We start from the raw sequence: 25,819 nt of genomic DNA on the forward strand, positions 1-25,819 counted from the left end.
GAAATATTTAATTAAAATAAAAGATGAATGATGGAGACAGTCTAAACTCAAAATTTTTACCCTGATATCATGTTAAATAATTATTTATCTCAAAAACTTAAAGTCAATAAAAACAAGTAAATTTAATCATTTAATCATGCTTTAACATGCAAGAACAGCGAGAGACAAGGGGCACACAAACGCTCTTTGTTACAAACTCTTTATTTCCTCTCATAAAACTTTTCAAGGATCAACGCAAGTAGCAGTGGGAATAAACATTCCACAACAAGAAGGAATCATCAAACTAATAAACAACCTGACCAGAATCAGACAATAATCAGCTTAATATTTGTAGATAAGTTGCTTGTATGCGTCCTTATGCTTTGAGTAATAATCAATCTCCGCCTGCAAACAAGAAATCAAACATCACAGCATTATAATTTGCATTCGGAAGTGAGAAAAATTCTTTAAAAACAATTCTACAGCAGCATCTTTATAAGTCATTCTACATTAATTTGTCAGGTTCAATTTCACAGTGTGTTGTTGTGATACCATTTTTTGGTTAAAACACACGTATCTGCAACCTCACCATTCAGAAAGCTTATTTGAAACATACCTTGCGAATTCCTTTTATGGCAACCAAAAGCTTTTCACCAATTAGGTCCTTCAAGACACTGTCTTTCTGGAGAGCTTCTAAAGATTCAGAAAGTGATTTTGGCAATCTATGAAGTTTGTCACTGAGGGTATCAGGGTTTGTATCTGTTTCATAAAGAAATGTTGTCATGAAATTTAGTAATTATAAAAGGTGTTTAACTTGCCATCTCATATTATCAAACGTTAAACAATATTACCAATAGGTTCAGGGAGAGAAAGATGCCTCCGAAGGCCATCAATGCCAGCAGCAAGTATAGCAGCCAATCCTAAATGTGGATTTGCACACCCATCAAATGATTTAATTTCAAAGTTGCTGACCAAACCATCTGGAATTCCAGGAGGGCAAGCAGTTCTCAATGGAGCTTCTCTGTTTTCTTTTCCCCAGCAATGGTATGCTCCACTCCATGTATTCGGTACTAGTCGATCATAACTGCAACACGTAACAGTTAAACAGGAGCAAATAGTCCATACAATGCAATTTTTCAACTATACATCCGCTATAAAAGGAAAGTAGTCCCTATATGCTATCTTCCTACTTAGTTTCACATCCAACATAAAGTTCTATTGAGTAGCAAAAATTTTATAAAGAGAAGATTTGACACTTTAGTTCTTGCTAAGACATTGACCGCCCAAAATACTAAACATTAAAGGAGGCTTTGGAAAATTAAATCAAGAAGGTAAAAGGGAAGGGAAAATATAAGCATTGGTATGTAAAAGAAAGGCAATTGCAATGCAATTAAGCATACAGACACTGAGACACCCGTGATATTACAGGTGCATCCCCACCCCACACGAGTGCATGCATGCGCGAGAGCACACACATACAGAGTGAGAGAGAGAATATCCCTTGATTCAGACATTATTTCCATAACTTAATTAAAATTTGTCAATCTAATGACACTTTGAGGTATTCTATTCATCATTGAATTTCTAGTCAAATGTAATCTATAAAAAGGGTTCTTAAGTAAGAACCAAGTATAAATCAAACTTATGAATTTGACAAAAATAACATGGAAATTTGACAGGCCGTATTTGCTATGGTGGAAGTCATTCTTTGGAACAAATAATATAGCGGATTCAGAGAGTAACAACTAACTCAGCTCTTCTTTTCACACTGGATACTAAGTTATCAAACTTCCACCAGATTTCTGATGAATCTTTTCTTGGGAATAACACAAATCACACACGTGTAAGCTGCCATCAACTAGATTAATAATATTCCTCCTCATGATAGCAAATATGGAAGGATAAATTTTTAAGTACCAATGAGAATGCATTTTGACGGAGAGAATATTCATATCAAATTCATATTCTGCAACTGCATGTTTGGAGTTTACAAAACCAAGATATTTTGAAGCGTTTATGAAAAATGCTTAGTTTGGTAGGTATATACTCATGATACAGACTATAGGCTATAGCATTACATTTCCATAGACAGGATGTTAGAAACAATAATAAGAACTACATCAAATCACACAACGTCATATGAACAAGAAGGTACCTATTTGGAAGAGGCGCCGTAAATGCCAAAATTGCAGGAAGATGATGTAAAACCCCTGCCATGAACTCCTGCCCAACAGTGGACATGCCATACCGAGAGGTTCCACCAGTTGCAATGAAAACATTTTTTCCCTTCTGATACAAACTGAGATGCACATGGGATCCTGAACCAATGTCATCTAAATCATACCTGGCAAAAGAAGAGTCAACTAAGTTATGCAGTAAAATATGTCATATTATGGTGTAAAATATGTCTTTAAACAGATTCTTCACTTGTATTGAGGATAAAATGTCGCAGCAGAATAAATAATGCACCCCACAATAAATCCCTTGGCTGCACATGGAGTCATCGTTGACTAGCTTCCCCCGAATTTTTAATAATCTAAGAACATTTTGAAATTCTATCCCTTTTTGTACGCAAGAAAATAAGTATCATATGGCACCTACTTCGGCATGAAAGTTGCCAGTAATCCGCGTTTCCTTGCAACAGCCCTAATAACCTCACGGGTGAAAATCAAGTTGTCAGCAGCATAAGTACAAGCGGTGTGCCCCAGAGCCATCTCAAATTGACCTTTCCCAGCTTCTGCATGTAACTACAAAAAATGCCAAAAGAGTTAACAAAGGCAAGTCACGAAGTACTGAATCATAGCACCCTCATTAAGAGAGAGAGAGAGCTTAAAACTAAACAATAAAACACACAGGAACAGACAGTAAAACTGTCATGGACATCTCTGCTAAGAAATATGCAGGATTTACAGGGGAACATATACATGACTTCTATAATGAATCAAACAAAAGGTAAATGCGGAAAATGGTTGATGAATTTTTTATCAAAGTCATCAAGACAGAAATTCAATAACAAACTGGCAAGAAGGCCCGCAGACAGAGGGCAAGCCTTCTTCTGATGACCAGTCTCTTTTGTCCTCATCCAGAATGGCCAAGTTCAAGAATGAGGAAAGCAGACTCAAAATTGATCAATCATTAAGCACAGGTTCTTGTCTAGACAAGAGATGGAAGATAAAAATAATGTTCAAACAAAATCATATTTGCTACAGAAACACCATTGTAGAGTGAAAATCTTGTCAGTATTGGCATGAATAGTTTCTTGCTTCCAGTTCTTCTTAACAAAAAAAAAAAAAAAAATTATAGCAATTCATTACCTCCATTGCAATTACTATCCGCATGCAAGATGGACTACTTCTAAACGTGAAAGTACACAGACAAAAAGAACATAAGGCTTCTGTGAGAACTGATGCAAACAAACAAAAAACAACTGATGACCTTTATCTCCAAAGACAATAATAATAAACAAATGAAGAAACACGACTCAACTCAACTCAGCAAAGCATAAATCATTTATAAAATTCAGCTTGAGTACACATGCATTAAACAATATGGCTATGTTTTCATTCCTGATACAGGCAACTTTGATGGACTAAGGCTGCAATTTGGACAGGTTGGGCCAGTTGGAAGCCAAACCAAATCGTGCTGTGGCCTATGCATGCCTAAAGGCTAGCAGCTGAATAGGTTACTCAAGCCTACTCAAGCTTTACCTCCGCGTTAACTTCAATTTTCGTTAGGTTTTCTTAGTTTAAGTAGGAGGATTAGGCTGGGATTTCTATACTATTTTGCAAGATTTAACATACTCTTTATACTTCTATTTCAATTTCCATCTATCAAATACATCATTAAGGCAGGTATAATAGAACCAAAAATTCAATAGAAGAAGACTTGGCTATATTCCTAGACGAGCAAAACTAAAAGGATCTTGACAGAGAATTTACAGATCCACTGTCCATCTGGTAATCTTAGTTCACTAATCATCAGAATAACTTAACCATGTGAAGGGGATTCTTCAAATGGACCAAGGATGGATAAAATTGACATAAGAAATGAAAGTTAGCGCACAATTGATTGTCAATTTGGCATGCATATGCCTTGCACTGGATTTTCCATAAAATTTCAGTTCCTTTGGAAATTCTTTCCAGATTCACTCATTGGAGAGAGGTGATTTTAGTGGCTCAACAGAGTTAAAGCAGGAAGTAATGACAATTCTTTCATCAAAAGATGACAAAAACCAAACCAATGTAGGTAACTTGAATAGAAAATTGCCTCCCACAAATAAGCATAACAACGTTATGGGTTTTATTTTGTACCTGTTCGACTGGAATATTCAAGGATTCGAGAGCAGCAACAACTTCATGAAATAAGGGGGAAACAGCATCAAATGCTGATGTAGAGCAGTAATTTGTTGAGTCTATTGGCACCCATTCTTCTTTCCCTACCCTGCGTAAGTTCTAAATTACATTTAAAATAGTTCTAATAGGATTTTTAAAGAACAAAAACTGGAAATCATAGTATACCTCAGTACACTCTTCAAGAGAAAGAATTCATTCTCAAATCCTGCATTCATCTCCTGGACACATAATATTTGGAATTAGACATCAAACTATGTTGTGAGCAACACAATAATTATCCTACATACCAAGTTAAATTCGTCTTTCAGAATTTTTGAAACTCTTCGCAAGGCCTCTCTAGGGCAATATTCCCATGATTCACCAGGTTTGAGATTCATGTCAGCCAAAACCATTTCCTCCTGTTCTTTCCTGTTGAAGAAAAGAGTGGATTGCTTCGTAAGTTATGATGTAAATAAACACAGAGTTACAAGCAAATAATGTTACCTGCCTTAGAGATGATCTCTAAGAAGACAAACTAAACTACAAACATGGTTCTGAGAACCTATATAACCCATAAGAGAATTGTATGGGGTAATAAATTGTGTGCACAGTCGTAGGTCTATCACGTAGCTTAATTCCTGACTTTAAATGCAGCAAAACAAAATTATAGAGAAATAAAAAAGGCAGCCATGAAGTACTAATGAAACTGAAACAAATTTATGTGCACTAAATCAGTGACAATATGATTGAAAGAAAAGAAAAAGAAAACAAAAGAGAAAAAAAAAGATAGAGAAGCAGATGTAGTAGCGGTCAACAAAGAAAAGATATGCTTTCCAGAACCTGTAATGAGTAAGAAAAAAGAATCAAATATGTTAGTTATCAAGGATTTGTTTCTCAAGTAAAGGTCTTTAACTAATGTTTCTGTGGTGTAGTTTCTTTCCATTCCTCACCCCTTCAATCACGTAGTCAACCACAAGTTTACTCTTAAGCTCAACCAATGCATAAAAAACACATAGCATAATTGACAACGTTTTCTAATTTGTTACCTCACTTTCCCTTGTATTTAGAAAAATTGGACTAAAGCCTAATTAATATGAAGATTCCATCAAAGGCTAGCATAACAAGCTGAACATAAACTGAAAGTCCTTATAAATGCTTGTGAGCTTGATAACTGTGTTCCCCTAATTTACCATAGAAATTTTGACTTTTAAAAGATAATCAGTTTAACCCTCCTGAGTTTGGGAAAAGATGTCTACCCAGGATTCTGGGACAGCTTATAAGGTTTCAATAGAGGGATTAAAGCAGTGGCAACATGACGATTTGCTGGTCCATACTGCTAACGCACACTTCATCAAGTGTTCATCATGCAGTGCAGATTATTGTGCACGCTAATCGTTTTTAGAAGAAACCATGTAGGTTAACCTGCATAGATTGGCATAGTGGTAGGGATATCAGGATGAGCGTAGACCCACACTTAGGTTCGAATTCCACTGAGACCAAATGCCCGGACTTACCTGTACATGAGTCTTGTCGATGCATTTGTGCATCCGTGATTTACCAAACGATCTTGCAGTCGGTGAGGTTGGGTGGTTGGGGTTCCTCATTACCAAGAGAGAGAGAGAGAGAGAGAAGAATATTTGATGGAAAGGATGAATTGGAAAATCTAATCAATACACTGCTACAAATGGAAATTTCAAAGTGGACAGAGGAATATACTGAAGTGAAATAAACCAGTAGAATGCCTCTCAAAGATATTTAGTACCATGGTATCCTGCACTTGGTTGATAAATCAGGAATAAGTCTGATCTCACCAACGCCTGTCAGATTGGTCTCATCGGCTGGACCATCAGCACTAGAAGTCATTCCCATGCATGCAAATGTCAAACCAACACCATTCTTCCTAACAACATTGTCAAATCGCTTCCTAGGAACAACCTGAGACAATGATACAGAAAAAATAGGGAAAAAGAAAGAATTGAAAACCAACTAGATATTCTTTAATGACATATCCAAATCCAAACAGTTATAAAAGTTATAATTGCTGGTATGAGACAAGAACTGTTTAAAAGATTTGTTCTAAAATTTCTCGGTCAGATTTCCAAGTGGACAGGAAGGAGTGATGACTCAGATCCCTAATCTACCAAGCAACTATCCTTAAATTGTTTACAAATATGGCAGTGATGCATTTTAATGCAGTCAAATACGTTGGGCTACTTTCAAATGTTAGATACCTGCAGCAAGTGAACAACTTATTTCCCAAATCTTAAATAGCAATCTGATAATTTTTCTATAAGATCTTTGTAAGAGAAAAAAGAATATGAGAAGAGAGATTTCGATGCAACACAAATAGCTCTCCAATTCTCAAGAAATCACTACAGCAAACCTAGGTGGGATAAGTAGTTCCCAAAGGCTTCGTTATTATAGAAAAAACTAAATCCTATATGAGCATGGTTGAGGTGTATGTACACAGTTGTGTAGCTAGTATGTTTCATTACAAAAACAAACACATATCATGACACATGCAGCTGACCTTATCAGAAAGATTTTGTTTTTATTTTTTGCTGTCCCAACAATATAGAGTAGGCAACTCTCCTTCTTTTTTGGAGAAAATATAGTTTCATATTATTATTTGTATGAGTAGCCTCACCCTCAACCCTAATTAGTTGCGAGAACCTAGAACTGTTTCCCCTATGTCTCTAATGAAAAAAAATATATATATAACCTCGTCATTCTCTCCTAGTTCAGATACCTGTTCTGTACTTCAGTTCCAACTTCTAAAACATATTACCCCACTTGTCTTAAAGAATAATGAAAATGCCAGGCCCAAACCACAATAAAGAGGAAAAAAAGTACTCACACGACATCTGTGCTGTCCAGAACCATCAACCCATATAATGCGAACAAGGGAGACATCATTATCCAATGCACTTGTTTTCATCTTCACAGTGTAAGGAGTTGATGTATTCTTTGAACCGAGAGATAAATTGATCTTGTAAAACTGAATTGCATTATTTGCAAAGATGTCTTTAGCAGCCTCAACAGCTTCAGAAATTGAGAGATCACCATCGATACATGCATCACGTAGAACAGAAAAGACAACTTCACGTGCTTTCTTTGCACCTGTAAAGATGAAAATTGGTTGTTGAGAGAGAGAGAGAGAGCATTAACCGTCATGAACTGCTACCATTAAAAACACTAACATTTTGATCAAGACTAGGTAAAATGGTAATAAATTTTCACTTTGACAAACCTAAGTAGAAAGTTTCAGGAAACGCATAGCCATCAGTGCTGAACATCACCTGCAAATTCATTTATGCTTAGCATCAAATGTTATTAGCACAAACCAAACAAAAGGAAAAGCAATGTCATCTACCTATGCATAAAGATCCTTCTTCTGGAAACATATGTATTAAATGCATAAACAATATTAAAAGATGGTTTCACAGTCAGAGAGTAGGTGAACATTTTGGTTAGAGTGGGAGGGGGAAAGGAAGGGGACGGGAGGGGTGAGTGGGAAAGGGAGAAGAAGAAAGAAGCTGTTCTCACAGAGTACATGTGGAGATAACTTGGCAAGAAAATGCAGGCATCACCCTCGTATTTTCTATACTAAACTTCTGTTTCAGTATTTTTTAGATTGCTTATAGTCTCACCTTCTTTATTGGGGCTAGCTCCAAAAGTTCTTTGACTGAAGATATCATTCCATGGACACTAAGCTTGGGAACTGCCAACCCAAAGTCGAGGTACACCTGAAAGTAAAAGCATTGCCTTATTTGCATGGGAACTTCCAAGTTTATCTTCAAAAGGACATGTCAAAAATTTCATTGACTGGGGACTAAATTTGACCTGGGGATAAACAGAGGCCAGATATGATGCTTCCTTTGAAAATGGGTAGGATGCATGTAAAAGTACTATACGACATTTTGAAAATCTCTTGTCCTCAAGAAGGGTCCGGAGATGAAGAGGATTGGACAGCCGCATATCCAAATCTTTGTCTCCAAAGCTAGTTGTAGTAAAAAGGAACAACATTTTATATGTTTGTCAGTAACACTCTAAGAACATACAGACTCGCTTAGGCTCCTTTTGATAGCTGAGAAAAGGACGAGCAATAACATCTTCCAGAAGTGGACCAGACTGGGTCCACCTCCCTCACATTAATTTATTTGATAAAAAATACAAAGATTAAGATAAAAATAAGTTCAGTGTGTTTAGGTGTGTTTTCTATTTGACTTCAATGTCCTTAAATGGGAAAGTCCTTCCCAATCTCCAGAAAATTTAAAAGCAATCAGCTTATCCTCAGATGTAAGCTGATTGCATAATGTAGAATTCCCAAGCAGTCCCCTTCATAGAGTCACGCAGGTTCCACATTTTCATTTCATTCTCTATATCTTCTCAGCCATCATCCAGAGCATAATGTGAAACCATTTATCAGTTTCAAAACATTTTATTACCCTGTGTGTATCTGCATCGGCAAGTCAAAGCATAGAGCAACCTCCAAACTACGTGTAAAGACATAGTCAATAAAGCTTTTATTCGTAATGCGGGTAGGCCTTCCAGCTGGAAAGATACATTGGTTAGAATAACCTGCAATGTACACTTAGAAACCCCAATACACATGCTGTACTCACCACTTAAAATTTTAGAAAGACCTTCCTCAGCATCTTTTCGAGTGACATTTGTATTGATCTCTAACCCACTGCGGTATGCAGCTATGCTTTTCAAGCCATATATCTGATTAGCAACTGTGATAGAATCTTAAGGAAGTCAACTAAAATAGGCTTCCTATTTAATACCAGTAAGGACAAAGTAACAGAAAGAAATCCATAACAAGCTGAAAGGATATGACTTCAACTTTCCCTGATAAGTTTCAGTGAACGTATCCAATGTCCAAGTAGATCCATCTGGCAACTCCTAAAAGGAACACAACACAAAAATAAAAAGAAAAAATAAATTAAAAAGAATAAGCAAACAAATTAAAAATTACTTGAGCGTCCTGCTCAAAAAACATCAAGTCTGATGGCAGAGAGTCAGGGATACTAAATCAATGAAAGAGCAACAGATGGTGATGGAAGGACACATAAAAGTAAATAAAACTCAACTTTAAATAGATCGAAAAAGAAAATCAAAAAATCACCCTAGAAAAAAAAAATGCTTGGTCATAACTGGATACAGGATACTATACCAAGATTTTTTTTTTTTTTTTTTAGTTTAGAGAAAAAAAAACACTAATGCAGGTCATCAATATTTCATCAACGTAGGCATGGAGATCTAATCTACAATGCACAAGTAACAGAAAAGAATACCCCGGGGAACATGTACAACAACAATTTTATTTTTATAAGTAATGTATATTTATCTAAAGCGCAAAAAGACATAACCCTAGTACATAGAGAGTATACAAGAAAACCGCTAAATCATAGAAAAAGAAGAACAGAATTCTAAAAACTCAGAAAAATTCGAAATAGACAAACTATGTAATGCCACTCTCCATATACATAGGATTGTAGCATCATCTTCTTTATTTCTAGCAATCAATTCTCACAATCTTCAAAACTCTTTTGCGTTCCGCTCTCTCCAAAGACACCACATCAGACACAAAGGAGCCAACCTCCATATGTTCAAAGCATTATGGTTTCCCAATTATTCCCTCCAACTTCCCAACAAATCACTCACCTTTCGAGGCATCACCCAAGCAACACAAACAATTGAACAAGCACACTCCATAGCTCTATTGCAACCTCAAAATGAAGGAGTAAATGGTCTATAGACTCCCCACATTTCTTACACATACAACACCATTCCATCACAATAACATTCCTCATTCGTAGATTATTTAAAGTTCAGATTTTCCCTAAAGCCATCGTCCACACAAAAAATGTCACTCTCGAAGGCGCCTTAACTTTCCAAATGCCTTTCCAAGGAAAAATGGATCTTACATGATTAGATAATACCTGATGGTAAGAGTTAACTTCAAAAGGCTTCCTTTTAGATGGAACCCAACAAATTGTATCCTCACCTCCATGCCTTCAAATTATTGCGACATAATGACTATAATGAAAATGTAGAACTGTAGCTCATCATTTAAATCAATCCTACAGAAGAAGTTGCAGAAATAACGAACAGCAAGATCTCTCATACATGACAGAAAGCATATAAGAATATCTCCTCAAAACTATAGGAGCATCAAGAACATAGCTGGCATGAAACTTACTAATAACAATGATAATTAGATATTGTCTTGGCCCCCTCACATGCAAATAAATTATTTCAGATCTTCACCAAAACAGATCAACTATACAACAAACTGTCCTTAAATGTCAAAAAAACAGTAAGCATAATACTCTCTCCTTCCTTTTAGGATGGAGTTGGACATCAAGATAAAAAAGGGTGACAGCTGAACTTTGAGAGAAATCCCAAGACCAAAGAAATAAATAGGACAATATAAAGAACATCATGTACATGCATTTATAACAATATGAAATGCTTCAAATTGATTACTTTAATGCAAGTCAGAGAAGTGAAAATCAAAATGTATATTACTTCATCAAGAATCTTCTCAGCCAGACGTTCAATTCTCAATATTCTACCAACGACCTGAGCAAAACTTTTATGCCACTCTATGTCATGCTTTTTGTCAAACTCTATCCCGTCATCAATGAGTATGGTAGAGATTCTTGCAGCTTCGAAGCATGTTGAGCTAATGGACTGTAATCCAGAGAGCTTACGGTATTCTTCAACCCCACTCAAGGATAACTGAGATCCATACAATTCAGCAATATGCCTTAGATTTCTCTGCCACATACAAAGCAATGCAGTCAGAATGGAAACCCAGAAGTAATTTCTTTTAAGTCCTCAAGTACCATGAAGTTACAAGTCATAGCAACACATTATTGCATAGTGGCAAAGAAAGATAATGTAGCATACTGAGCTTGGAACCACAGACATTAAAAGTGTCTCTGCACCTAACGAACGAGGCCTAGGAGTCTAGGACCTGTAACACAAAACCTACAAGTTGAGTACATAGAGAACTATTAATTTACCCCAAACATTTTTTTATTTTGTTTTTCTGGGAGGGCCCAGGGACATTCAAAGCACCTGTTATGAGTTTTTGGTTGTAAATTTCTGAGGATTTAGATGTACGGTGATACCTGACATATTAATGAAATTAAATGAATGTATCTCATAAGGTTTACAATTATACCCTGGGTCTGTATGAAAAAATTCTGGAAAAACAGTTTTCTCCTTTCAAATCTTGGAAACTCTTCTCAAATGAGTTATCCAAACAAATTTTTAAATATGGCTCGAACCACTAACACACATATCGAAACAAGGCATAAAATTCTTTTAAAAAATCAAAACACTTCTCACAAATCACTATTCAATAAATAAAACACAACACGTCTCAAAAAAATAATTAAATACAAGCCCATTTTTCAGCCTTATTTTTTCATGTGTATATATATATATTAAAAATAAAATAAAATAAAATAAAATAATTTAAAAAAAAAAAAAAAAAAAAAAAAAAAAAAAAAAAACAGCCGCTATCATGGTGGCCGTCCACCCAATGGTGGCGCCAAATCACTAACACGCAGCAGCATTTTTTTTTTCTTTTCTTATATTATATAAAAATGTTTCTCTAGTTTTTTGTTTATCAAAAACACTACTCAAAATTTTACCATACAAATTTTATTTTGTGTGCAATGGACCCTCCAAATCAATTCTCATTTTTACTTCTTTTTTTTTTTAAAAAAAAAAAAAAGAAAAAAAAAAGAAAAAAAAAAAGAAGAACTCTTTTCAAAACCCGAAACCCATCTCAAAACTCTATCAAACCATCGAAATTGCCCAAAAAAAAAAAAGATGCAGACACAGCTAGTATATGCTGCCCATGTGCTAGACATGTTTGCATCTTGTTACCATGAACCCAAATTCTTCCTTAGCTTAACTAAAACAGATTGAAACATAGAAACAAGGATTAATAGTAACTGATCGGTCGCCTCAAATGACATTAGCAAAAGAAGTTATTGCGTTGACCCAGTACAAGTTATTAAATTTAGTTGCCAGAGAAGTCATTATCACGTTGTCCCCTACTGACCACATCATTTACATATTTTTCTTTTTCCTTTAATTCTTCCTTTCTTGCTATTAAACTTGTTGATCGAAATGTGGCCATTTGCATGTTAGCTTAAAACAATCCCTTGAAACAAAGACATATTAAAGTGTGTAAAAATGAATTCCATACAAATATGAAACATGGGATTTGACTGAAACAAAGTTAGAAACGAGGACTAAATCGCTCAATGTCGAGTTTGACTGGTTTACAAACAGGTGGGCCGCAAGTTTCTTCAACCCAACCCAGTTCTAACTTTGCAAAAAGCCTGAAAAAAAAAAAAAAAAAAAAAAAAAAAAATGTCGGAGTAGAGTGAGTACCTTGAAGGAGAGGGAATGGGGCGCGAAGGTCAACGCATCGCCGTTGGCTTCGGAGAAGCCACTGATGAAAGGGAAGGTGGAGTCGAGAGCGACGATGTTGTGGGCATGAGCGTCCACTAGCTCCATCTCCTCTATTGCTTCTCTCAGTTCAGTGAAATCCATCTCTCTCTCTCTCTCTCTCTCTCTCTGTGGGTGTTCTCAAACTCTTAGTCTGTACTCCCACCGTTTTAGAAATGAGAGAATTGAACGTTGTGGCCACGGCTATTTTATAGGTGTGTTCTGTATGTATGTCGCTTTTCACTGGGATATCTATAATAATTAAATAAAAAATGCTAAATAACTCTTTCATAAATTAATTCAATTAAAAATAAAAAATAAAAATTGTGAGCTACTTAAATTAAATCACATGTTGACATGTATTAATCTGCCCTAAAAATAAAAAATAAAAATAAAAATAAATTATAAAAAACACGTAGTTCTAACATTATTATTCATAATTTTTTTTTTGATAAAATAGAACATCATAATTAAGCCTATAAATTATAAGTAATGCTACACATATATATTTATTCTATAACTCTTTTACAAGTTTTAATACATATTAGCACTCTTCAAAAAAAAAAAAAAATACATATTAGCATGTGGTTAGTGACACATTAGTTATAACATTCTTTAATTATATACTAATTAAGACGTGTTAAAAATTATAAAACAATTAAGAGTTTAGCATTTCCCATAAATTGTACATAAATAAAATGCACATTATTATATCTCCCTCGAAAGCACCAAATCATTTTGGAATCTAATTGGAGATTTTCTATCATTTCTAGAACTTCAACGGTTGAATTTGAATGACGAAAAAAAAAATCTATCAATTAATAAAGAAAGGATTGATCGAGGTCCCTACAAATGAATGAACGGTCGGGGACTTCAGAGGGACCTTGATCAGACGATTCATAAAGAAACTATAAAGTACTAAAAAAATAAGTAAATAAATAATGGGATGGCTTTTGATTATCTCCAAATCAAACGACGGCTTTTGACGAATTCGACTTTCACCGTTTCACGCCCAATAAAATACTAAAACGCAAGATAAGCAGTGACGTGATGCACATATCCTGGTTTCCAGATCCAAGACACAGAGATGCGTACGTGCCAATGAGATTAGTTGAACAGCAACTTTTATTCTAAATTTTATACATTTTAATATTGCAGTCTACGTTTTATATATATATATATATATATATATATATATATATGCATTTTAGCTAAAATAGAGAGTAGGATGAAGGTATTTTATTTTATATTTTATTTTAACCATCCATATTTTTTAAAACACTTACATTTGGCTCTTTATTTTAACTATCTACTTTTATTATTAATTTTATTTAAATATTTATTGAGATGATAGAAAATGTTAGAGGTTAAAAAATATTTTACCTGTATAGTTTGTGAGTGAAGAGTAAACTCACTAAACATTTCGCCAAATTGTGTGAGCAGGATAAAGCTTATTTTGTTTCCATTTTAGCATCACAACTAGTCATAATAACATTTTAGCTAGCCTGATAAGAATGTGCTTTTTAAAATGAATATGACAATTAGGGGTGTCAACTCAGTCCAGTTTCTTAGTTTTTTGCCAAAATCGGGAACCGAAACGGGAGTACCCTAGTTTTTAGTTTTGGGAAACCAGAACCGGGAACCGGGTCCTGGTTACCGGCCGGTTCCGGTTTTATCCAGTCTGGTAACCGATTTTTTAAGAAAATTAGTTTTTGTGCTTAATTTAGGTATTGGGCCTAAAATTAGCCCCTTTTTTTTTTTTTTCATAAGTTGGCCCATTTTTTAAAAAATCTATTAGTCTTTTTGTCTAAATTAAAGGGGCTTTATTGTGATTGTTCCAAATAATTAAAAAATAAACCTAAGAAAGCCCAAAAATCCTATATATATATAAAATGGAAATCCGGTTCCGGTATTCTCAGTAAAAATTGGGTACCAAAAACTGATTACCAGAATCGAGGTACCCGGTTTTTGAATTTTTCAAACCGAAACCAGAATTGGGACCCTGGTTTCCCAGTTTCGGTTATCCAATAATTTTTAACACCCCTAATGACCATTTATACTAAGATGGTTCTGCCAGACAACCACTCCCATAATGGACTGTTGAGGTGGCCAAACCATTCCAAAACTATGGAGTGGTTAGGCCTCAATCAAAATGATGGCCGAACCACCCCAAGAGTCTTTGGGGAGTAGTGCGTGTGAAGGGCTTTGCAATAGTGAATGGTGATGAGACCGTGCAACAATGGATTTCGATAATGGTATGGCGATGGATGGTAGTGGTTCAAGATGGTGAGATCTCAAAATGGAAGAGATGGTGATGCCAAAGGCAAAACCATAAATTTTGATATGGTGGGCAAATAAAATACAATTTTTTTTGGAGGGGGTGGGGGTGGGGGGACAATTAATTTCTATACCTCCTTCTCATATAACAAATTGCAAAATGTGGGCATAGAGATTTAGACTAGTTGACAATATGTGAGGCTAAAAAATTAGTTTAGGGTTGTTGCGTCAGCATTGTAAGATAGTTGTGAAATAAAAATATAGTTTATAGTATTATTATTTGATCTATAACACTTATCCAAACTAGTGACCTCCCTTTCAAAAGGCATGATCCATTACCAATTGAGCTACCCTTTGAAGACAAAGAAAAAGATTTTGTTTAACTATTTTAGATAATGTGGATATACTGTAGTAAATGCTGTGAGTGTGTCATCATAAAAGCTCCACATTGTCTTGCGCAATCTATTTTGGGGAAGGATTAAAGTTATCCAAAGGATTAACTCTCATCCTAATCTAGAAATTTCATTTTATAAAAAATACGTTTCTTACCATACATTATTTTTTTTTATTATATTTTTTTTCCTACTCTAAGCGGCAGAGGGGGGGAAAGTGCATTTCTTACCATACATAATTATAATACATATTCTATATATAATTTCTATTGTTTCTCTCTTTAAATTAAATATGTATATAGTATATATTCATATTAATTAGTGAAAAATTTTATACATATTAGAATACATATTTAATTTCTATTCTATATACATATTCAATATCGAAAAGACATATTGTTGAATATTTAATATAAATTAGGGGCAAAATCTAAAAAATAAAAAATAAAAAATTAATCAAATAATTAACTTAAACTTGTCACGGGGGGTTAAGTGATTTCACAGACATAAAAGTATATGCGTGTACCAGCCATAATGATTGGCTATAATTTTGTTTCATATTTTACGCATGAATCTATATGTGTGCATAACTTTTGTTTCAAAATTTTGGTATTATCAATTATTTGATTGATTTATGAGTAAATGAGAAGGAAATCTGAATGATTCATATCCAATTCACCCTAATATTTATTGTTGTTCCTCTGATCAGGCCTATATAAATTTTCCCTGGTTTCAAGCTTGCTTTCATCAAAGGTAAAAATCTTTGTCAAAGCAAATGGAAACCCAAGCACTCCTCTGCCTTACCCTGGCTTTTCTCTTCTTCTCTGGTAAGCACATCTCCCCGTCTTTCTTTTCTTTACTTTTCTTAATTTTTCCTTCTCGATCTGTGTGAGTTATTTTTGTGCTCCATTATGGTATTTCATCACCATAAATAAATGATAAAGAGGCCATTTTTATAGTTCATATGAGAATCTGGATCTTACCTTTTCGAACAGTTGTCTAGACAACCCGAATAGGTAGGACTCAAGCTACTCTCCTATTCCTATCCGAATGGGTGGGACTTAGACAGACTCTCTCACATGACTATACTATTAGAGTGTACTAGGGCAAGAGCTAATTTTTTTTCTTTTTAGTACTTTTTTTGTTTGGCCTTTTGGGAGATTGAACGGCAAGGAGATTATACGTGTAATACTCTACTTGATAATGTGTCTATGCAGGGGCTCACTCAATCACGTTCACAATAAAAAACAACTGCCCCTACACAATATGGCCTGGAACTTTAACTGGCGCTGGCATCCCTCAATTAACATCTACTGGGTTAGAGCTTGCCTCCGGAACTTCATCAGCCCTTGACGTTCCTGCTAACTGGTCAGGCCGCATGTGGGCTCGAACCCAATGCTCCAACGCCAACGGCAAGTTCACTTGTGGCACGGCCGATTGTGGCTCTGGTCAAGTCGCATGCAACGGTGCGGGTGCAATCCCACCGGCCTCACTCGTAGAGTTCACTCTAAACGGCAGTGGCGGACAAGATTTCTACGATGTCAGTCTTGTTGATGGCTTTAACTTGCCTGTATCGATAACCCCACAAGGCGCTGGTTGTCAAAGCACAAGCTGTCCGGGGAATGTGAACCAAGTTTGCCCTCCGGAGCTGGCGGTGCAAGGGTCTGATGGCAGCGTAATCGCTTGCAAAAGTGCATGTGAGGCTTTGTCTCAGCCACAGTACTGTTGCACAGGAGATTTTAGTACCCCAGATAGGTGTCCGCCTACGCAGTATTCCAAGGTTTTCAAGGATCAGTGTCCTCAAGCATACAGCTATGCCTATGACGATAAAACTAGCACGTTTACATGCCCCACTGGTTCCAATTATCTCGTCACATTCTGTCCATGAGATTTGGAACTAGTTTTCTTCCATTTGCAGGAAATTAAAGCTATTTCATCATCCCATTTAATTACAATAAAATTATAAATAGTTTTAAAGTTATATCTGTTTTATTTTTTATTTTATTTTATTTTTAACTTCATACAATTATTCGAAATTTGTACAATGGAAAATCGTTGAAAGAACTTTCGTTTAATTTGTACAATTGGCGATGGATGGTAGTGGTTCAAGGTGTTGAGGTCTCAAAATGAAAGAGATGGTCATCCCAAGGGCAAAACCTAAATTTTTGATATGTCGGGCAAACCTATTAAATAAATAAAATACAATTTTTGGGGGAAAACAATGATATTGGTCTTCTAATTATTTCAATTTTTTTTTTCTTTTAACGATATTACTAATTTGGTCATAAGTCAAATTAATATTCACCTTAATGAAAAATTATATGCCCATTGTAACTACACAGTCTATGTGGCAATGTCTAGTAGTCATTAATAATTTTTTTTTTCTACTCTAATCATACATAATAATACATTCTATAATCTTTGCGCTTGGGGCAATGACTCAGCTAGTGAGGTTCTAACCGAGGCACGTCTGTTGCTGGTTGAAAACTATTTTCAAACCCCCTCATAGGCCTGGGTTAGGCTGAGGCCTTTGAGAATTTCTGAAAGGGCTCCCTTTGAGGTAAAGGCCTGCAAAAAAAATTTCCCGTAATCTTTTTCCTTATCCAATTATATATATATACACATTCTATAATTTCTATGGCTTCTCTCTTTCCAAATACTGAGAGGAGGCATATATTGATTGCACTCCTTTTGGCAAGTAGTGCAAGGGCCAAAATATCGAAAAGACATATTGTTGAATGTTTAATATAAATTAGGAGTAAAATCTTAAAAAAAAAACTAAAGTAATCAAATAATTAACTTCAACATGTCACGGGGGGGAATGTGCTTTCACAGACATAATAGTATATGCGTGTACCACCCATAATGATTGGCTATAATTTGTTGTTCCTCCCACCATTTATTTAAATCTATTTTTTCTCATAGGAATTGGACAAAAATTTCTTCTAAACCAGTTTAGAGGAAATATCCTCTAATCCATTTAAAATACTGACAAGTGTTTATAAACATTTAAAACATTAGTCTAAGTTAGTAAACTGCTATTAATGACCTTAAGAATTTAATGTGCGTTTTAAATGTTTATGAGGAATGTTAGGCTTACAAACAAATTTTACAGAAAAACTTTTACAAACTAATGTGACACAACATGATTGGATATAAGATAAGTTCAAATTTTAAAAAACCTAATCATGTTGTGCTGCATTAGTTTGTAAAAATTTTTTCTGTAAAATTTGTTTGTAAGTCTAGCACTTCTTAATGTTTATAGATAATTAACAATATTTTAAATAAGTTAAAGAATATTTCCTGATTAGAGAAAATTTTTGCGGAAATATAGACAGGATTTGTATTACTTCTCAATCATTATGACCGGGTATAGAAAGTCAAAATTTTTTGTTTCATATTTTACGCATGAATCTATATATCTGAATAGATTTTACCCATGTTTGGTATTATCTATTATTTGATTGATTTATTATTAAATGAGAAGCAAATCTGATTTGAAAGATTCATATATATCCAATTCACCCTAGCTATTTATTGTTCCAACTTCCTCTGATCAGGCCTATATAAAATTTCCCTGGTTTCAAGCTTGCTTTGATCATCAAAGGTAAAAATAATTGTCGAAGCAAATGGAAACCCAAGCACTTCTCTGCCTTACCCTGGCTTTTCTCTTCTTCTCTGGTAACCACCTCTCCCCTTCTTTCTTTTCTTTTTCTTTCTCTGTGTGAGTTATTTGTGTGCTCCATTATAGTATTTCATCACCATAAATAAATGATAAAGAGGCCATTTTTATTCCGTGCAATAAGTAGTTCATGTGAGGGCAATAGGGCAAGATCTAAATTTATTTATTTTTTTAGTACTTTTTTGATTGGCCTTTTGGGAGATTGAATGCAATGAGTTTATAGGTGTAATATGTTAGGAAATTAATCCCATTTCCCAAGACCCGTGAGATGCGAAAAATAAGAAGAATGCGGAATAACAAAGATAAGCAATCACACACGACACAAAGATTTAAGTGGTTCGGCTTAACAAGCCTACATCCACTAGCGGAGACAACCCGGAGAAAATTCACTATCAAAAGATGGAGTACAAAAATAGTAGAGAGAAAATCACTCAGATCCCAAAGCCCCAATACACCCAAATCTCACTATCACACAAGAAAGATTATTCCCAAAATAGAATACAAAAGACAGATGTACAAACTCTTCTTTTGTTGGAACGGATGGCGGCTGATCTCTATTTTCTTCTCTCACTCTGCAGCACCCTTTTTCTTCTAATCACTTGTTTTTGGCTCCTCCAAAAACCACCAAGAAGAAAACACCCTTGCTGCCCTTGTACCTCCTTCTCTCAAATTCTCTCTTTTTTTTCTCTTCCCTTTGGTGCTTCACGTTTTTGGCACACACAAATTCACCTTGTGCTTTGTTCCTTATATAGAAGCTTTAACTCTCCTTTTACATGTTGGTCTAGGACTCCTACTATAAATCAAACAAGGAGTCCAATTACACATAGGAGAAGGACTCCAAATCAAACTTGGACAAAAGTCTCCTAAACCCAAAAGGAGTAGAGAACTAGTGGGGCCCATGTGTGATGGGTGGCAAGTCACACCTAACAATCTCCACCTTGACTTGAATCCCATCAAGTCTACCAAAACGTGTCTCCTCCGGATGTCTCCGCCTCAGCCCCCAAGGGCAATCACACTCCACAAGTGTCCCTCAAGTCCAAGCGTCTCTTGAACTTGAGCATAGGACCTGATTTAGACATAACACCATGCCTCCCTATCTGTCCCGTCGACCGTACAGCTTTATCCGATGACTCTTTCTTCCTGTAGACCCATCTGCACCCTTTAGCCTTCTTTCCCTTGGGTAATCCTGCTGATTCCCAAGCTTTACCTTTCCGTAGTAACTCCACCTCTTTCAGCATACCATCTTGAACAGATGATGGATCTCCACTACTAGCTGCTAGAGCAAAAGAAACCATATCCTCAAAGCCATACCTCTTTGTTGCTTTTTGATCACGTTTCTCTTTGCCTCTTGCTAAAGAATAAGACTCTTCCCGGTGCTGTAAGTTTCTTGAAGAATCTCTGTCATCACATTCATTCGTGAGTGAACACTGTTCATCAAGCTCCACCTCCACGAATTGTTTCTCTTTCTGCACTGTATTTTCAGAAAGGTCATCTAAGTTAACAAACTCAGACTTCTTCGGTTCCTGCTCTGTAACTTCAGGTTCTGCACTTGACCCATCCTTGTACATAGCACACTCATTAAAAGTCACATTCCGACTTCTAATGATCTTCCGATTTTGATCATCCCAAAATCGATAACCGAAGGCCTCATCTCCATATTCAATGAAGAAACACTTTCTAGATTTAGCATCTAGTTTACTCTGAGAATCAGACTCATCATGGACATATGAAGCACAACCAAAAACTTTCAGATGTGAAAGATTTACCTCCTTTCCACTCCAGACTTCTTCCAGTAGTCTATGGCTCAAGGGAACGGAGGACCCCCTATTTATCAAGTATGCAGCAGTGCTTACTGCATCAGCCCAGAAAGTCTTTGGTAACCCAGCATGCAACCTCATACTCCTAGCACGCTCATTGAGAGTTATGTTCATGCACTTAGCCACGCCATTCTGCTGCGGCATTCCCGGGATAGTTTTCTCCATTCTAATCCCATTCATTGCGCAAAACTGTTTAAACCCCCTCTCTTTGTATTCTCCTCCATTGTCTGATCTCAAACGCTTGAGCTTCAAGCCCGTTTCAGTCTCAACCATGGCCTTCCATTTCTTAAAAGTCTCAAATACATCAGATTTACTTTTCAAGAAATAAACCCATACCTTCCTGCTTGAGTCATCAATAAATGTGATGTAATACCGCGAGCCTCCAAGAGATGCCACTGGTGCTGGACCCCACAAATCCGTGTGTACCAGCTCCAGCTTTCCAAGCTTAGGTGCTTTGCCAACTTCCGCGAAACTCACCTTCTTCTGCTTCCCTATGATGCAGCCTTCACACAAATCAGACTCAACTGACTTTAACCTCGGTAGTTTCCCTTTTGACATAAGTACCTTCATCTCTTTCCCGCTCATGTGCCCAAGCCTTCGGTGCCATAGTTTTGAGTCAGCAGTCGTATCTACAACAGCATCTGTATCCTTGCTGTTCATGGTCATATATAGAGTATTTGTTTTATGACCAGTAGCCAAAATCATGGCTCCCTTGCTGACCTTCCACTTTCCACCATGGAAATGAATTGAATGCCCTTCTTCATCAAGCTGTCCTACTGAAATCAGATTCTTCTTCAGTTCAGGAACATGCCTGACCTTCTGTAGCTTCCATACCGAGTCACTGTGAACTTTAATGCGAACATCGCCTAGGCCCACAACATCCAGCGTCGTTCCATCAGCCAAATACACCTTCCCGAAATCTCCAGCAACATAGTTCTCGAGAATTTCACGGATCGCTGTCGTATGAAAAGATACTCCTGAATCTAAGACCCAAGAATCAAGGGGACTGTCAACAGATAGAAGTAGGGCATCATATACTTCTTCTGTCACTACGTTTGCATAATCGTTCTCAGTCTCCTTCCGCAGTTCCCTGCAATTCTTCTTGTAGTGGCCAATCTTGCCACAGTTCCAACACTCAGGTTGTTGTCTGAATCTAGATTTGCTTCTCCCTTTTCTGGAATTTGATCTGCCTTGACCAGAGTTTCTATCTTGTCCTCTGCCCCGAGTCTCGAGGTTTAAAGCAGCACCAGAACAAGAGGCTTCACCCGCATCTCTTCTGCGAACCTCTTCACTGAGAATCAAATCTCTGACGTCTTCATAGCTCAGTTTACTCTTTCCTACAGAGTTACTCACAGCCATCCTCACTGCTTCCCAGCTATTTGGCAAAGATGCCAAGACGATCAACGCGCGAACCTCATCATCAAAATTAATTTCCACCGAGGACAATTGATTTGTGATGGTGTTGAACTCATTGAGATGATGTGCCACCGAAGCTCCTTCCGCCATCTTTAGGTTGAACAATTTCTTCATCAGATGCACCTTGTTGTTAGCCGACGGCTTCTCATACATGCTTGACAAAGCCGCCATTAGACCTGCTGCTGTCTTCTCCTTTACAACGTTGTGTGCAACTGATTTTGACAGTGATAACCTGATAACTGCTAGGGCTTTGCGATCAAGCAGAGCCCACTCGCTATCATCCATGTCGTCGGGTTGTTCTTCCAAAAGAGGTTGATGAAGATCCTTCCCATAAAGAATATCTTCAATTTGTACCTTCCAAAACCCAAAATCTTTGCCGTCGAACTTCTCGATTCCCATCTTTCCTTCTTCACTTGCCATCGCTCCCACTCGAACCAACAGCTCTGATACCAGTTGTTAGGAAATTAATCCCATTTCCCAAGACCCGTGAGATGCGAAAAATAAGAAGAATGCGGAATAACAAAGATAAGCAATCACACACGACACAAAGATTTAAGTGGTTCGGCTTAACAAGCCTACATCCACTAGCGGAGACAACCCGGAGAAAATTCACTATCAAAAGATGGAGTACAAAAATAGTAGAGAGAAAATCACTCAGATCCCAAAGCCCCAATACACCCAAATCTCACTATCACACAAGAAAGATTATTCCCAAAATAGAATACAAAAGACAGATGTACAAACTCTTCTTTTGTTGGAACGGATGGCGGCTGATCTCTATTTTCTTCTCTCACTCTGCAGCACCCTTTTTCTTCTAATCACTTGTTTTTGGCTCCTCCAAAAACCACCAAGAAGAAAACACCCTTGCTGCCCTTGTACCTCCTTCTCTCAAATTCTCTCTTTTTTTTCTCTTCCCTTTGGTGCTTCACGTTTTTGGCACACACAAATTCACCTTGTGCTTTGTTCCTTATATAGAAGCTTTAACTCTCCTTTTACATGTTGGTCTAGGACTCCTACTATAAATCAAACAAGGAGTCCAATTACACATAGGAGAAGGACTCCAAATCAAACTTGGACAAAAGTCTCCTAAACCCAAAAGGAGTAGAGAACTAGTGGGGCCCATGTGTGATGGGTGGCAAGTCACACCTAACATAATATTCTACTTGATAATGTGTCTCTATATATGCAGGGGCTCACTCAGTCACATTCACAATAAAAAACAACTGCCCCTACAAAATATGGCCCGGAACCTTAACTGGTGCTGGAATTCCTCAATTAACAACAACCGGGATAGAGCTAGCCGCCGGAACTTCGTCAGCTATTGATGTTCCTGCTAACTGGTCAGGCCGCATGTGGGCTCGAACCCAATGCTCCATTGCCAACGGCAAGTTCACTTGTGGCACAGCCGATTGTGCCTCCGGTCAGGTCGCGTGCAACGGTGCGGGTGCAATCCCACCAGCCTCACTCGTAGAGTTCACTCTAAATGGCAGCGGCGGACAAGATTTTTATGATATCAGTCTCGTTGATGGCTTTAACTTGCCTGTATCGATAACCCCACAAGGCTCTGGTTGTCAAAGCCCAAGCTGTCCGGGAAACGTGAACCAAGTTTGCCCTACAGAGTTGGCGGTGAAAGGGACTGATGGCAGCGTGATCGCTTGCAAAAGCGCATGTGAAGCTTTGTCTCAGCCGCAGTACTGTTGCACAGGAGATTTTAGTACCCCAGATAAGTGTCCGCCTACGCAGTATTCCAAGGTTTTCAAGAATCAGTGTCCTCAGGCGTACAGCTATGCCTATGACGATAAAACTAGCACGTTTACATGCCCCACTGGTGCCAGTTATCTTGTCACATTCTGTCCATAAGATTTGGAAGTATAGTTTTCTTCCGTTTGTAGGAAAAGCTATTTCATCCCATTTGATTACAATAAAATTATAAATAGTTTTAAAGTTATATCTGTTTGATTTTTTTTTGTTTTTTTTGAAAGAACTTTCGTTTAATTTGTTCTTCCAGAGAAGCAAAGATTTTGGGTCTATTTGGCTTAAAGAGAAAAAGAGAAAAATATAATTTAACCCCCCATATTACCAATCATTTTCATTTTAGCCTCATAATGTTCTAAAAGTGATAAAGTAGCCCCCCAAACTACCAATCAGTTGCAATTTGGCCACTCCATTAGTCATTACTCTTAAATAAGATGAAAACTTCAATACTACATTGTTTTGACAATGTTAAGTTACTAAAATACCATTTTGAAAAGAAAAAAAAAATCAAATAAAAAATGCCTCCCAATAGGATGTTGTTTTGAGGGAAAAAAAAAAACAACGGTGGTTTAGGGGTAGCGAGCCTCAGGCCATGGGGTGGCTGGGCAAGAAGGGAGACCTGTTTGAGAATGGGAGTACTGTTGCAATCCCTGAGATCTTCAATCCAACACCAGACAAAATCCAGAGGGTCAAAATTTTGTTACCCGGATTACCACAAGAATTGTTGAGGAAAATGCAAGAGAAGAATATAGACTTTACGACTCATCCCTTGGAAATCAACAGTGGCCTGCAATACTTGATTTGTTGGGGGAATTTCGCTTTTCAATTGATATTGCTTGGCTCTTTACTGCTTAGAACATCATCTACAAACACTCCAAGAGGCCCAACTTGCCGTTTGGGCTTGGAAGGTATAGTACTTAATATATATATATATATATCAATCCACTCTATAAGCTAGTTTCTTTTCAAAATAGTCGAGTTTTACTTGATCCAAATTTAACAATTTATGCCCATATAACAACATCTGTACAACAGGAGCAAAGCAAAATTTCAAATGGAACCCAACACGGGAGTGACATTCGATGATGTTGATGGCGTTGATGAAGCAAAGCAAAATTTTCAAGAGATTGTCAAGTTCTTAAAAACCCCAGAAAAGTTTGCTGCAGTCGGAGCGAGAATTCCCAAAGGAGTTCTTTTGGTTCAAAAAGTGATAATGTTCAAAAAATGACATTTTAGTAACTTAATCTCTAACTTGACGGTATTAACTAACGGAGTGGCCAAATTGTAACTTTTTGATAATTTGAGAGGCTACTTTATCACTTTTTGAATATTATGAGGCTAAAATAAAAATGACTAGTAGTTTGGGGGCTAAATTATGTTTTCCACAAAAAAAAGAAAAAAGAAAAAAAGAAAGAACCTACCAGATACCAGGTACATGCCCTATGGGCTATGGATTAGGATACTCAAAATTCTATCCAAACTTCGCATGTAGGTCTTCTCCACTGGTAAAAATTCTATGCACGTAAGTGAGATAAATTCAACAAAACAAAAAATTAATCCACAAAAAGGGGTGGCTAAAACATTGGCAACCAGTTTGTAGAATACTGACACGTGTGGAATAAGCCCAATCAATTGAATTTGAATGACATTTAGTCCGTATCTCGCGGGTCTTCGGTCTTCGGTTACGGT

The 25,819-nt window shown here is 36.7% G+C and overlaps 3 protein-coding genes and 1 non-coding gene across 4 annotated transcripts; 3 read left to right on the top strand and 1 right to left on the bottom strand.

Moving 5' to 3' along the window:
* Window positions 1–155: 155 nt before the first annotated feature.
* On the bottom strand, window positions 156–12,961 carry NODGS (nodulin/glutamine synthase-like protein). Its single transcript, XM_059606736.2, has 18 exons — window positions 12,735–12,961; window positions 10,848–11,099; window positions 9,150–9,218; window positions 8,936–9,050; window positions 8,759–8,864; window positions 8,154–8,310; window positions 7,961–8,056; window positions 7,561–7,609; window positions 7,168–7,430; window positions 6,073–6,245; window positions 4,619–4,739; window positions 4,497–4,549; window positions 4,290–4,419; window positions 2,581–2,726; window positions 2,135–2,323; window positions 831–1,063; window positions 596–738; window positions 156–384 (listed from the first exon to the last, which is right to left on the bottom strand). The coding sequence occupies exons 1-18, from the start codon at window positions 12,894–12,896 to the stop codon at window positions 322–324; spliced, it is 2,520 nt and encodes an 839-aa protein (XP_059462719.1). The 5' UTR covers window positions 12,897–12,961; the 3' UTR covers window positions 156–321.
* Window positions 12,962–16,203: 3,242 nt separating this feature from the next.
* On the top strand, window positions 16,204–17,348 carry LOC132191650 (thaumatin-like protein 1). The gene is made up of 2 exons (XM_059606738.2): window positions 16,204–16,287; window positions 16,678–17,348. The coding sequence occupies exons 1-2, from the start codon at window positions 16,236–16,238 to the stop codon at window positions 17,346–17,348; spliced, it is 723 nt and encodes a 240-aa protein (XP_059462721.1). The 5' UTR covers window positions 16,204–16,235.
* Window positions 17,349–17,877: 529 nt separating this feature from the next.
* LOC132162673 (U4 spliceosomal RNA) lies at window positions 17,878–18,029 on the top strand. The gene has a single exon (XR_009438253.2). It is a non-coding gene; the product is annotated as a U4 spliceosomal RNA (small nuclear RNA).
* A 1,005-nt stretch (window positions 18,030–19,034) lies between these two features.
* Window positions 19,035–24,235, top strand: LOC132161717 (thaumatin-like protein 1). The gene is made up of 2 exons (XM_059571894.2): window positions 19,035–19,141; window positions 23,565–24,235. The coding sequence occupies exons 1-2, from the start codon at window positions 19,090–19,092 to the stop codon at window positions 24,233–24,235; spliced, it is 723 nt and encodes a 240-aa protein (XP_059427877.2). The 5' UTR covers window positions 19,035–19,089.
* The last annotated feature ends 1,584 nt before the right edge of the window (window positions 24,236–25,819 follow it).

The sequence above is a fragment of the Corylus avellana genome, chromosome 10 (genome assembly GCF_965113065.1).
Source record: "Corylus avellana chromosome 10, dhCorAvel1.hap1.2, whole genome shotgun sequence".
NCBI classification, from domain to species: Eukaryota; Viridiplantae; Streptophyta; class Magnoliopsida; order Fagales; family Betulaceae; genus Corylus; species Corylus avellana.

Coding starts and splice junctions, on each gene's coding strand:
- NODGS (XM_059606736.2), bottom strand. CDS start 12,896: ATGGATTTCACTGAACTGAGAGAAGCAATAGAGGAGATGGAGCTAGTG. Junction 8,057..8,153: donor TGGCCTCTGTTTATCCCCAG/GTCAAATTTAGT, acceptor TTTTACTTTCAG/GTGTACCTCGACTTTGGGTT. Junction 4,740..6,072: donor ACCAAGTGCAGGATACCATG/GTACTAAATATC, acceptor TTTCTTCAACAG/GAAAGAACAGGAGGAAATGG.
- LOC132191650 (XM_059606738.2), top strand. CDS start 16,236: ATGGAAACCCAAGCACTCCTCTGCCTTACCCTGGCTTTTCTCTTCTTC. Junction 16,288..16,677: donor GGCTTTTCTCTTCTTCTCTG/GTAAGCACATCT, acceptor GTGTCTATGCAG/GGGCTCACTCAATCACGTTC.
- LOC132161717 (XM_059571894.2), top strand. CDS start 19,090: ATGGAAACCCAAGCACTTCTCTGCCTTACCCTGGCTTTTCTCTTCTTC. Junction 19,142..23,564: donor GGCTTTTCTCTTCTTCTCTG/GTAACCACCTCT, acceptor CTATATATGCAG/GGGCTCACTCAGTCACATTC.